The 14,098-nt window shown below is 32.7% G+C and overlaps 1 protein-coding gene across 1 annotated transcript in view; it reads left to right on the forward strand.

Annotated features, from left to right (window-relative positions):
• The window catches only part of LOC149530377 (Thioredoxin family protein), a 162,451-nt gene that overhangs the window by 123,319 nt on the left and 25,034 nt on the right, over window positions 1–14,098 (forward strand). The window contains exons 5-9 of the mRNA XM_089811594.1: window positions 660–779; window positions 2,237–2,306; window positions 7,283–7,326; window positions 7,469–7,508; window positions 12,392–12,453. Of these exons, the coding sequence (XP_089667720.1) occupies window positions 660–779; window positions 2,237–2,306; window positions 7,283–7,326; window positions 7,469–7,508; window positions 12,392–12,453 (336 nt within the window). The remainder of the gene's footprint in view (window positions 1–659; window positions 780–2,236; window positions 2,307–7,282; window positions 7,327–7,468; window positions 7,509–12,391; window positions 12,454–14,098) is intronic.

Here is a 14,098-nt window from a genome sequence, read left to right on the forward strand (position 1 = left end):
TGTTCGTTTTCCAAAGTTTTTAGTTTTGTTGGGCTTCTTGTCGTTGATAACTTTTCAAAGTATTAATAAAACCCTTGACATTTATGATGTTACATATCTATATTCCATCTATCTTGTAATTGGCTTTAGTAGGTTCCCTTTTCTTTCCAGTTTATTCTCTACTAGCAAACTAGGTTTTACACAATGTAGCTTGCATTGAGAACTTGACCATCATATTCTATGTTAAAAGTTAAGATTACAAAAAGAATGGCTTGATTAGATTTAGTATTAAATGTCATGTTTCTTGTAGGACGGATAGGTCATGGACTTAGCAGATATAGTTGGATGTGAATCATAGTATTTGAACCATTATAAGTTTTGGTCAAAAATGTGAATTCTTCACACCTTTTGACCAATTTCTTGGGGGAATCACCAATCAAAGTGGACCATGTGAGAACAATACAAATGAAATGTTTTGAATGTTATAGCAAAACTAGAGTAAATGAAACTTGATAGAATACAATGGTTTCGAGACAGGTTTGAGAATGAAAAATCAAAATATATTTCCACAAATCTAAATGCTGTAGTAGTGATTCAATTGTAAACATGCTTGATGGGGTCATTGATTTTAATACATTAAATGTAGATTGCTAAATCATTATTTTTGTGGAATGAGACAGGTTAGAGAACTCATATCAATATTGGATTTGGACGTGCTGTACTATCCATGCCCTAAGAATGGACCTAATTTTCGTCCCAAAGTTGTTCAAATGGGTGGAAAGCAGCAATTTCCATATATGGTGCCTCTCTATCACCATGCTTTTTTCTTTTCCTTCTTTCCTAAATTGATAAGATCTAAAGTGTGAAACAGACAGAAAAACACAATCTATTGGTTCTTTCCTTTTAAATTTAATTTAAAAAAATAATAACTCCTTGGACTTCTTGCTTTTGTAAATGCAGTATTGCTCATGGTGCATGTTCCATTATATTTGTTTTATTATTTCTGTTGCTAACAGTGAATAAGTTCATTTTTTTCTATTTTAATGGGGCTGTATGTGCAAAATATTTCATGGAAGATACATGTATAACCATGTAGCATTGCTAAATTACTTAAAATGATGCATACAAGTAGAAAGGAACTTTTTCTTGTTATGAATAAAGGGAACCTATTTTTGAATATCATTCACAGAAGGGTTTGTGATAACTAGGTCTTCTCTACAAGAATCTATAAAATTTATTTAAATTTTGATGAGGAAGATGATTTACCTAGAGTCCAAGGATGATTGTAGAATATTGGGAGGGTGCCAACTTTTCTGATGACAAGGAATGGAAAGAATAAACTATAAATTTTCAGTTACTGATGGAAATAGAATGTAAAAGGCTAAATAAACTTGTAGAAAGTTAGAAAAAACTGCTGCTTTTGATGTTCTTTTGCACAAGTGAAAATAGTGAATGGACGTGAATTTTTTGTTATCCCCCCAGTTTTTCTATGAGTAGCAAAATGGACTTGATTTCTTAAGTTTGTTATGGCATTATGGACTTGATCCATGTCAAAACAGAGCTTGGATTTCATCAAGCTGTAGTAGTGTTTGATAGTTGGAAATGTGACTATCCTTAAAATCAAAACCCTTTGGAATTTGTCTTCTAAGGAGAATCAGGAAATTGCAAACTACGAAGGGTAGGAAGACTGACGATCTGACAATCATGGTAGAATGACTGGTAGAATGTTACATTTATTATTTATACTAGCTTCTAAATGAGGCTTTCTCTTGCCAAAGTCATTTGGTACAAAAGAGGCCTGATGGACCAGCAGCGAGATTTTCGTTAGAGCTTTTTCTTTGTGTCTCTGAATATGTGAATATTGTATATGCATGGAAGGATCTTAACCTTTACTTTTCAAAAACCAAGCCAATTTTATTCATTTCTTAATGAATTTTTAACATCTTAATCATCTTTAATACTTGATGAATGTTGACCTCTTACCCCACTTTTAATTCTATCATTTCATCATTTAATATTTTACTTTAAGCACAAACTCTGGATTCTAACACCAATGGTTCATTGTTTCCTCTTTATAATTTTATAGACTCTTGCACAGCTCTACTTTCCAACTATGAATACCACAGACATTTCAATATGATTTTTAGTTGTACCAATCCTTGTTTGACGGAGATGTATTCTTTAATTTTTTTTTGGTTTTTGCAACTCATCATATTTGTAGTTAAAAATAATGGAAAATTTATTTTGTACTTTGCAGGTGGATCCTAACACAGGTGTATCAATGTATGAATCTGATGATATCATGAAGTACTTAGTTGAAAAATATGGTACTCTTGCTGATTATTTCCCTTTTCCTTTTTAATAGGACAATTCTTAGTGTTGACAGCGTACACTCCCAATTTACTCATAAATTTTGTATGCCAAATATGATTTTATCAAATTTATAGAGAAATTACAAAGTGTAGATACATTTTTTGGGTGTCATTTTGATTAAAAGAACTTATCGTCCTTCCCAGTAGGCATGTGTAATATTAAGAGGAACACATGATTTTCATGTATAATATTTAAAGGAACACAATTTTTTATCGAAGTCTCTTGCAAGTTCAAGATTCATGGGCTAATTTTAAAACATTTAACTTGTGTTTCTTGTTAGCTTTTATAAGGAAAAATCTCCTTTTTAATGTTTACGCTTGCTCTTCACTATTATCCTCATTTTATTTTGTAAGCTCCAAGGTCCTTTGTAATCTTTTTAAAGATAATTTGTAACTTAGTTGGAAAATTTATCTCATAGGGGCTGAGCCAGGCCTCTAGACTCTTTTTCCCTCTGGACTTTGACTCAGCCGAGTCAGGCTGAGTCTTGGCTGACTTGCTGAGTCCTCTCAGCCACTAAGCTGGTTGTGCAATCCCCTTTTTCTTTTTAATATGTTGCGTGATAAGGTTTGTGGATTTTCAAGGGGTTGTACATCATTGACCAGTCCGTACCATGTATAGAGGCGCATGTGAAGTGGGAAGATGAATTGCTTCCTTTCTTCTTGTTGCTTGAGGTGGCTCAAAGGCACCTTTATTAGGTGAAATCATAATTTGAACATTGGCATAAATTTAGTACCTTTGCAAGTTATTTTTCAGTTTCATATGACTGTACTATTGTAGCTGCAGAAAAGTATTCAGTTACAGGCCTGTTAATGTCTGATTCTAATTATCAGTTTGGTAAATTAATTTTCCAGTGCAGAAAAGTATTCAGTTACAGGCCTGTTAATGTCTGATTCTAATTATCAGTTTGGTAAATTAATTTTCCAGTGTGTTTAGAACTCAAGAGGATGTTTGTGAATGTATTTCAATAGTTGTTAGTTTGGTTGTATCAGTGTGCTTCTAGATATGGGTTCTTATATGCTAGCAGTGTGTTTCATTTCAGTTTGAGTAGTGTTATGAGCAGAACAGGATGCTATCAAACTTGCAACCAGCTACTTGCATCGTCACTGAGCCTTAATCATGGCGCCTTATTTAGTCTGCCTAATGACTCACTCACTGTTTGGTAGGTTTTTACATTTCTTTTTGACTTACTCACTCCTTAAGACGATACTATGTTAGACTATATTATCCTCTGATTAAATTAAATGTAATATTGATTGTTTTACTCATATAATTGTCACTAATATAATATATTTACTATATAATCGATATTACTTATCCTGATTAATAACTAATAACATTAATCATTTAATACTAATTATCATTGTTTGTTATGTAAATATTTATTTATTACCTATTTTTATTTTATATTTCAAATTTATTATGATTTAATATTAAAATTCATTATCAGAGGGGGATATTACTAAGTTGTATTTAATTAACTGTATTATTGAGTATTTTACTTTCATAAAGTGAATTTACTTGGGGCCAAAAGGTAAATTAATATAATGTCACTTGTAAGGAGATAAAAAGGGTTATTATCTATAATGTGATCTATAATACAATTCTTAGAAAGTTCCATAAGGTTATAAAATGAGGTTGAGGAGATTCATTTGATTTATTCTAAATATTTTATCAAACCTTGTATCCTCTGTGAAATAAGAAGTTGTTTCTCTTTTTGCCTTAGATGAAATCCTATGGTAAGAGTGGCTTTAGTGGTGAAAGATACCTCCCTAGTCAATATTGTGTGATTCATTCAGATTCATAGTGCACCTGGAAAAGATTTGTTTTTGGATTCGTACAAGATTGAAATTAGGGTTGAATGTGCATGAAGTATGAAATTGTGTTGAAGCGATATCTCGTTCCTAGTTTTGCAGGTACAAGTTAATAAAGTGTTGCCAGAAAATGTAAATTTGTGTATGTTGTGTGTGCAAGTCATCCTATAGCCCCAAGAGAGGTCATACATTCCAAAGAAGGTCGTTTGTTGCTTAAAGGAAGCATATAAAATTTTAAGCTTAAAGACTTTAGAATGCAGATTATAAGTAGGGGAATAAAGTCTAGAGCAGCATATTGGGGTTCAAAGGAGATCAGGCAATGTTTTATATGTAAGCTGCCACACTTAAAGATTGTAGTACATCCTTATAAGGAAGTATGGAAAAAAATATGTTTTTAAAAGGCTATAAAGCTTAAGCAGAACCCAGTATATCTGTCAAATAATAGTTAAAACCCATCATAGCTGCTAAGAAGGAAGTTGCAGCTTTTTTTCCCTACCATCGTTGCAAGAGGCCATACCTTTATTTGAGAACCATACAACTATCAAAAGGGTTTTAAAATACATGAAATCTCCTAATAGGAGCAAATTGTATCTTCTTGATGAGGTCAGCAACTATTCTCATAAATTTATATTCTAATTTCAGTTTATAATGAATATATAGATTTGGATATGAATGTCAGGAAGATCAGTTAGCCTATTTGTTAGATAATATTTGTATACATATTTTATCAGAAATTAATAGTCAAGAATAATTTATTGTGAAATAAATTTCTAGGGTGATTATTTATTAATATATGCCCAAACAACACCAAATGCAAACTATTTGACAAAATGCCTTTAAAGTCAGAATAATTTTTTTTTTCATGATTATGAACCAAGGTTGCATGGGTGCGTGGGTACAGGAGCGGGAACGGGTATGAGAATGGGTATGGGTACACATATTATTCAAAATAGGGGACGGGGGTACATGTGTATGCCTAATTTTTTCTATATAATTAATATTTTATAGAAAATATAAAAATCAAAATATTTGTCATGAGTCATGACATTGAGCATTCAAAACAAGAAATTTGAAAATATGAGCCATAAGTCAAATATATATATATATATATATATATATATATATATATATATATATATATATATATATATATATATATATATATATATATATATATATATATATATAATGCTATTGCTGAATGTTTTAAGTATTTTTCATAATAGGGGATGGAGGTACTTGGGTATGTCAAACTTATTTAAAATTTATACTTTTATATTTATAAAAAATCTGAAATTATGAGTCATGACAATGGTTTTTCAAAACAAGAGAACAGTGATAAAGTTTGCAAATGTAATGTACTGTTTTCAGTTTCAGATTTGCTATATGTTTGAAATAATAATACATGATAAATGCTTAGATGCATAACAAAGAAGGCAAACTTTAAACATGAACAAGAAGATCCTAAACCATATGATAATGACATATTGCAAATGATAAACTTATGACTTGAACATTGATAAAGTTTATTGTTAATGAGTATCAAAGTCTCAAACTGATTTGGTATTGAATTAAGTTTGATAAACAACAAGCTAATACAAAAACAAAAAACCAAAAAAAAAATCAGAATCTTAATCAAGGTCCTTAGCTATGATGCTCTCCACCGAGTACCCAGTACGTGGGATACGTGTACCCGGTACTTGGGTACGTGGGTACGAGTACCAAGGGTGTGGGTACGAGTACCCATGCAACCTTGTTATGAACTGTTATTGGGTATGCTGAAGGCCTCCCACACCTGTATCGTGTACCTCTAGGCATAGGCTTGCCCAAAGTATGTACCTGGGGATACCCAAACTACACAAAGGTGCTGAGAGCCAAAAATTAACTAAAAGAATATTTTTGAACTCTTTTGCAATTAGGGTTTGGAGAAATTTCTGATAGAAAAATTCATGAATTATAATGATCTCATTGGTGGCATTTTGGCTGGTTAACATAAAGAAAAAACCACAAACTAAGCCGGCACCAACACATGGCTGAAATACATTTAACTCCACATTAGGGAGTACCATATACACGAATATCGAGGCCATGGTCACTAGATTGCATCAAATACATAACTGAAAGCATAAGGAAATATAAACTACTCAAGAACAACAAAATGAAGATACAAGGCATATGTCAATGCGATATTAAGGATGAGCTATCAAGCTCCAAGGTCTAATAGCTGGAAGATGTTCTTCCCTGTACACTGATCCCCAACAATGGTAGAGTTTGCAATGCCCTCCAAAAGCATCATTTCACTCACTACAAAAACTGTTTTACTTTTTATCATTTTGGCATTTTGAAGGGCAGCTGATATATATTATATGGTATAAGACATTATATTGAAATTCTCACTATCAATTGCCATATAATATTTATCATTATCATTACCATTTTGGCATTTGCAATTGATCAATGATGAAGTGTCATACTATCAAATGTATTTAGGTTTAAAATTCTGTATATTTCTTTAACTTTTTTGTATATATATTTTATATACCATACCCAAACATATGGCACCCAAGGGAAAAAATTACCGTACTAGCATATATGTATCCCATACTTGAACTGACAACTTAAACTATATACAAAAACCTTGATGGAGTTTATACAATGGCATCAAAGCATGCATAAGTTTTTGTGATAATTGTAAATATTCAAGAATATTCCAGTGCGGGATACTACACCATCTCAGAACTACTTCGGAACAATGGATTTTTTCTCACAGTCAAGCTCACTTATCACGATATAATTAAGCTTCTGAATATATTTAGGTAGTATCTGATTATTTTTATTAAGTATGATGGATGCATTTGTTTACAATTTGAAACTATTCTCTTTTTAATCTATCATATTTAGATTTCTCTTGCTTCGGTTGCCAAGTATGCAGTTGTTTGTATAATAAATTAGGCCATTCTTTCATTGAGGGACTGTTTATATATGGTTGTTGGCTCATTTTGGAACATATTTCAAGCTTTATGCTCTTATTTCTTGACTTTTCCATGTTTTCTCTATTTCCTTTTATGTATCTCATATTCATGGATTATGATTTCCTTAAAATGTTTTTGGTTGTCTAGGAGATGGAAAGGTCCCATTGATGCTCTCCCTTGGGCTTTTCACAGTAAGTTCATCTCGTCAGTTAGTTAGGCTGCTACTGGTTGTACAGTTTTACTCAAAAAGAAATTGTTCCTCTCATATTATTTGCTTCTTGTTTTATTTATCACTTAGTTATGGACTAGTAATATACTCTTGTTGGATTGCAGACATTAACTGCAGGTCTGGCAATGATTGGTCGTCCAGGAAAGGAAGGTTCCCATGTTCTATATTCTACACGTTCCTTTTATTGTATTTAATCTTTTTATGTGCTTTCTTATGCGAATAATATTTTACTATAAAGAACAGGGTGTCAGGAGAAATTTATTAAGAGAAATTGAGTTATTTATGTATCATTCTAAATCCTATGCCCATGTTCTGAAGGATGCCCTTTATTAATCATCTCTTTAGTCAATAATTAGCTATTGGAATAGTATAAATTGAGTTATTTAATAAAATGATAGTATATGATCAGGGAGTGAAAACAATAAAAATGACTTTCAAGAATTATTTTCAAGTTGCTGAAATTGTTTTGATTGATACATAATAATGCAGTGTCTCTTAGTTATTGTATTATCTTAAAATCTTTGATAAGCTCTTTGTGATTTCTTTGGTTTTGGAAAGTTTTCTGTCTTTCTTTAGGCTTTTTTATGAAATCTATTTTTTGGTCTTGTGGGCTTATCCTAAATTGAGTGTGATGTCCCTCCAGGGAACCCAAAAGGATAAGCCTTAAACATTGCGAAGTTTAGTTGAGTAATTTTTTTTTTTAAACATCTTTTACTTGCTAAGTTCACTTTGATCTTAAGTGTAAGAGTCCTAATAGGTTCCCTAACAAATAAGTTCCTAGATTCATTTCCTTAAAGTATTTAAGTTTGATTAACCTAAGCATGTCTATCTCTAAGACATAATTACATAACAAATGGCACTTGAAAAGCAAAGATCATATTACAAAAGTGGAACACATTTCTTAATAAATACTTGATACATAATACTTTCCAACTTTTCCAAAAGAATAACTGCAACATTTATCGTTAGTAAACTTCCAAGAGAGGGAGATAACAACCATATCTTTACATATCAATAGTTCCTAGTAAAACCATTCTTTCCTATTTACCCAACCCTTTTACTTTGCTTTCTTTGAAATTCAACAAGTAAGGATTTGTCTTTTACATCAATTCAAATACATCGAGTACATTATAATTTAGAGACATCTTTCAATACATCATCATAAGTATCCTCATATACATCTCAATAAGCATCTTCATAAGCACCATAAAACTCCAATATTGGACCACGTGTAAGCCTCAAAAGTTTTTTCTTTCCACCCAACCGTGTGGAACCATAAGGAACCACTCCCCTGAGCTAGAAGGCAAAACCGTGATCCACCTAGGCTCTAAGGTAGTCTAAGGCTTATACCCAAAATCAAAGTAGAAAGGTAACATAAAGCCCCATGAAAGAACAATGCTCAAAATGAAATCACAAAGCAAATGGACAACTAGAGGCATAAGTAGAGTAAGGGGTTCAACCATATCTAGGTGAGTGTCATCATACATTCCCACAATGTTGGGATCATTATCGTGAGCCAAGGACCATCCTGTCGCACAAAATGTCCTTTCCTCGAGTACTCCAATGAGATATACATGGCCTAGTAATGTTGGGATCCTTCCCCTGAGTTAAGGACCATGATCTGCATAGAATGTCCCCTCTTCGAGTACTCCAACAATACTCCATCTTAATATTGATTAATGTGTGAAACCCATACCCAACCCATTTATTTTATTATGTTATCACTTGTTGCTCAACTTATAGAGCTAGCCTATGCGAGGCATTGGTCTCTATGAATAGGATCCTCTAGCAGCCACTTCTAGGCCCCAACACCTATGGTGAGCTGCTCGCCTAGGGTTTCCTTCCTCACTCTCAAAACTAATATAACATGCCATACAAAATTAGCACAATCTAAGATTCTTTAGAAAAGTCATGTAAACAGTAGAAGACAATAGAGTCATACCAACAAAGGAGATTGACCTCAAGGTATCAAGTAGTGAGCAAACATGACAGAGATATCCATAAACTTGTGCATCTATTCTTTATAACTACGCATCTATTTCTTATTGCTGCACTTTTATTATTTCTACACATACATCAAGTAGCAAGGCACATGTATACATTTGAACTGCACTTTTATCCATTCTACACATACATCCCATAGAACAATGCATTTGCAAAGAAGAGCCACGCTTTTGTTATATTGGCATATTTGTTTTTCAGGGTTGCGCATACATGAGGTAGAAAGGTGCATACGTTCACAACAGACTGACATAAGGTTGACAAGTTAATGCTTGCAGTGCTATGCATATAAACGGTATATCTGCGCATATGAGCAATATACCTATGCATCTATACCAGAGAACTGAAACAAATATGATGAATGCTATGAATTGAATTCCTATATTGATTGGATGGAGGGCTTTCCAACATCGTTTGGGCTGAGATCCTAGACTGGAAACCTTACAGCTAGTCTAGTCCAAGGGATTCAATTCCTAGCACTCTCTCCCATACAAATTTACCATACAACCAAATATGGAGTGCAAACACCATACAAAACTAGCCACGATATACAGGATACACATACATAAATTCAAGCAACATTGTTCATGTAAAACAAATGAATTCTTTTCTGTATTAATTTACTTCATTTTCAATTAAGAGGTAAGATGACAGAGACCTTGTTTTTCTTGAGATGAGTTGTGGAGAAGCTTTTGCATATCCTCAATCACCAGGCCTCCTTAACATTCAACTAGGTTTGAACTTTCTTCCTTCCCTAAGTTTTCCGCATTTTCCTTCTGGTGTAAAGTTTCTTCCAAAATATTTTGCTATTGCATATTTTTTTCCCTTCTCCTTCTTGCTTTATTTGCTAGGAAAGCTTCCTAATTTATAGGGAGCCAAAGCCATTGAAAAGGTTGCGTTCATCGCAGTCGACTCTACTAAGGTTCGATTAAATAAATCAAACCTTTAATTAATAATTTTTATTTCATTTTAATTCCTAACTATTGCTAGGTTATCTAGTTTGCAACATGGTCCTTACTCAAAGGATTCTCATGGCACAATGGTTAAGTCTGCATGATCTCTCCTAAGAGGTCAAGGGTTCAATACTTGTGACCTTTTACTAAGACAAGGTTTAGGTTTTACTAAGACAAGGTTTAGGTTTTACTAAGACAAGGTTTAAAATATGCTTTCCATATTATGTTTCACAAAGAGCTACATGGGTGAGTTGGTTGAGGGTGGAACCGAAAGGTAGAAGGTTCGGGGTTCGATTCTCTTAAACATTTTAATTTCTTTTATCGATTTTATTTATCTACTCTTTCACTTTTAGTTATTAAGAGATTGCAATATCATTATACAAGGAAACATATCCAACCAAAAAATACATTCATGTACATATATCCACACACACAAATCGATATATATATATATATATATATATATATGTTTGGATATATATGTGGGCACCCATATATACTCGGACAAACATATATTGAGACTCCCAAACATAAAACTAAAATCACAATAAAGACGTAAGTAAAACATCATTAAATCAAATGAGAGTAAAAACTCCCAAGTCCCCAATTTGGGTATCTGACTCTTCTAATAGGACTTTTAGGTTAGGTGTCTATATGGACAATGGTTCCATCTCCAAATCATTATAGAAGCTTTTAGTACTTGTTCCTGCACACACCTACATCACCGACCAATACAACATGCATCTCCACAAATAAAATAATGTCAAGTAGTAATACAAGCATAAGATGGGTTAGAAGGGTTAGAAATCTATAGAGTTTATAATTCATATATGAAAGCATATAAACTACATCATAGAAATATAATTCAAAACTCAACATGGAAATATGACATAAATGGTATCTTCTAACATCCTACCACGATCATAAATATATGAAGTAAATTTAGTATCTCAAAACAGATCTCAAATCATGTTGCTAGGATGGAATTATATTGAGAATATATAAATGTCTAAAATGGCTCATCTATTCATTTTGTTTGCTAGTGATCAAGGGGAGAGTTTGTTTGTTGATGCTCATTGTCAATAATTACCAGAGTTTCCAATCATTCTCACTTCTACACATTGTTCACAACAACAGGCAAGGGATTGTTCCCAAACTAAAATAGAGAATGCTTCGTCATGTACATATATTTGGAAAGCAATTGATAAAATTGCATATGGACACAAAAACCTTTCCTATAGGTGGGGAGATCCAACCTTTTGTATGTTACCTGATAAGAGTGAAAACTAGAATGTATTTCTGAATGGATAATGCCTGTTGAAAAATGATGTATTCTCATGGTGGCAATTTTATTGTTCTAAAGTATATCCGGTCAATGATGCCAGTCAACATGAGAGCATCAAATTTTAGACATGGACATAAGCTTGCAAAATGTTTTGTCATTTTAAATCTATTGGTTTCTTGTTTACCAATCAACTTGCATTCATTGTTTTGTTTAACCTATTTGTCCACTCACTATATTTGGGTGTATGTTGCATTGTTTGTCACATGAATAGAAATAATTTTTCATTTGTGTGAGTTTTATGTTAGTTCTTTTGAGTGTTCAATTTCAAGAATGATACATGAAACCTTACTCAGAGATACAGATCACTGAATGGTCAATATGCTGAATAGCATATTAGTTCAATTTATCAATCAGTTTATCATTGTTCAAATATTTGATAATAAGTCATTCATATGATTACTTCTAGCAGATTTTTTTAATGCTTATCATATTATATATATAATCGCATAAACTTCTGCTTTATTTTGCATGTTTTTTTTCTATTGTTTTATTATTTCCTACTTTATGAAGGTAAACTTGCTTCAATTTTAGTTAAGTGGTCTGATTGCTCAATATTCATCTGATAACATGGAGGAAGTAATTTAGTCGCCCTCCTAATTGGTAGTTTATTTAGGCATTGTTTCATGGAAAGAATTTCAATTAGACAATATTATGATCCTTTTCTTCTCTTTTTCCCCTTTTTGACTGATCTCAAAATTTTGATTTTGATCTTTGAATTTATATTCTACAGGGATCTGTATATACTTCTTCAAGGGTTCCTGAAAAACCTCTTGAATTGTGGGCTTATGAGGTTGGATACTTTTGCCTTATTTGTATTTGTGATCATTTTTTAGTATCTTTATTGCAATTTATCAAGTTTACCAGTTGTAGGGACTTTGTTATTTCATTTTTCCTCAAAACAGAGAAGTTTATCTGTGCAATTATTTTTGAAATTTAAAGCTTAGACATTTATCTAATCTGGTTTAGTGAACTTGTAGCTAACCTTTTTGTGCGTTTACCTCATGAAATTTTCTATAGATGATATTTCAATTCAAGAAACATATATTTAATGATGGCTGTTTTTATGAGATGTTGAGTAGTAGGTTCTTAGAGAGTACTTTTGTTTGTTCTGGTATATCTCAAAACAACTTCACTAAGCACCGGCTTCATTAACTGTATCTACAAGGTGATGGAAGAAATTGCCTTGAAAATGCTATAGAAAGTATTTTGTAGGGAGGTCAAGAAGGTGCCATAGATTAAATATTAGATTTTCATATTTTTGTTGGGTTTAAACCATGGGTTTGACCACATCTCAAGATGTTCTCTCTGTGAAGTTATTTCATTGATGTATATTTCCTCAATTATGTTGGTAATAATAACAAGGCAAAGGGATCCACTTAGCACGTAAATTCGCTTGAGCATTTTGCATTTATCGTTCCTCTCCTCTACAAAGAAATACTTAAAGGTGCTTTAAAATGTCCCCCTTTTTGTGCCTTCCTAAACATCAGTTATTTTCAGAGATTATCCTATTTTCAGTGGTTGTTATAGGATAATGTGGTGATTAGGGAGCCCATTGGTGGTGATTCAGGGTTATTCAAGTGACCCTTTAGGTTTCTATTTCAGCACTCTTCATCTCAGTGTATCAATTTATTTGTGGTTTTCCTTCTAGGCACCTTTTAGGCTCCATTTAGAAAATCACTTGGGCATTTGGATTCATATTTACTATTTATGGTAGGTCATTTGGATGGTTAGAGGGCACCATGGTTATATCCTGAGGCACAAATTAAGACCTTCAAAGCCACACAAAATTTCTTGGCATACTTCATTTTATGGCCTCATAAAGGTTCGTTTTAGGTTTTTCTCAAAAACAATTGCAAGTAAATGCTCACAAATTTAAATTCTTGCAAGTAAATTTAAGTAGGTGGGCTTGAGGTGTACCCGGATGTGCATCCAAGTGCACCATTCTGTGTGCACTTGCTCCTGAGCACATCCGAATTAGGTGTGCAGGCCCTGAGACCCATCCAATACCTTAGCTAAAGAGCCCTATGAACCTAAAAGAGGGAGGATTATCATTGCATGTGTCACACATTGCATTTACTTTTTAAAATTTTATCTACTTTTTAGTTTATGCTAACTAAAATACTATGGACTGCTCTTCCGTCCTTTCCCCAAAACTTTTAGGAATGTTTTGTCATCCCTATGTCCTTAAATACACCTATATCAAAATGTCAAAGAAACAATAATTTTAAGCTAATCAATCCCATAAATGGATGCTAGTATCTTTGATAAATAAAAATCTAGTTAGATGCTTTTCTCTGGGATTCATTGTCGGAAGGCTGCAATTTTGTAAATGCAATGATGTATGAGGATCAAATATTCCTTCCAAGAGCTTGATATCCAGACTTCCAATTGTTGTCAGTACCTTAAACGTTAAAAGATGCAAAGAGTTTATTAAT

The sequence above is a fragment of the Cupressus sempervirens genome, chromosome 11 (genome assembly GCF_028749045.1).
Source record: "Cupressus sempervirens isolate cs-2001-9-10 chromosome 11, ASM2874904v1, whole genome shotgun sequence".
NCBI classification, from domain to species: domain Eukaryota; kingdom Viridiplantae; phylum Streptophyta; class Pinopsida; order Cupressales; family Cupressaceae; genus Cupressus; species Cupressus sempervirens.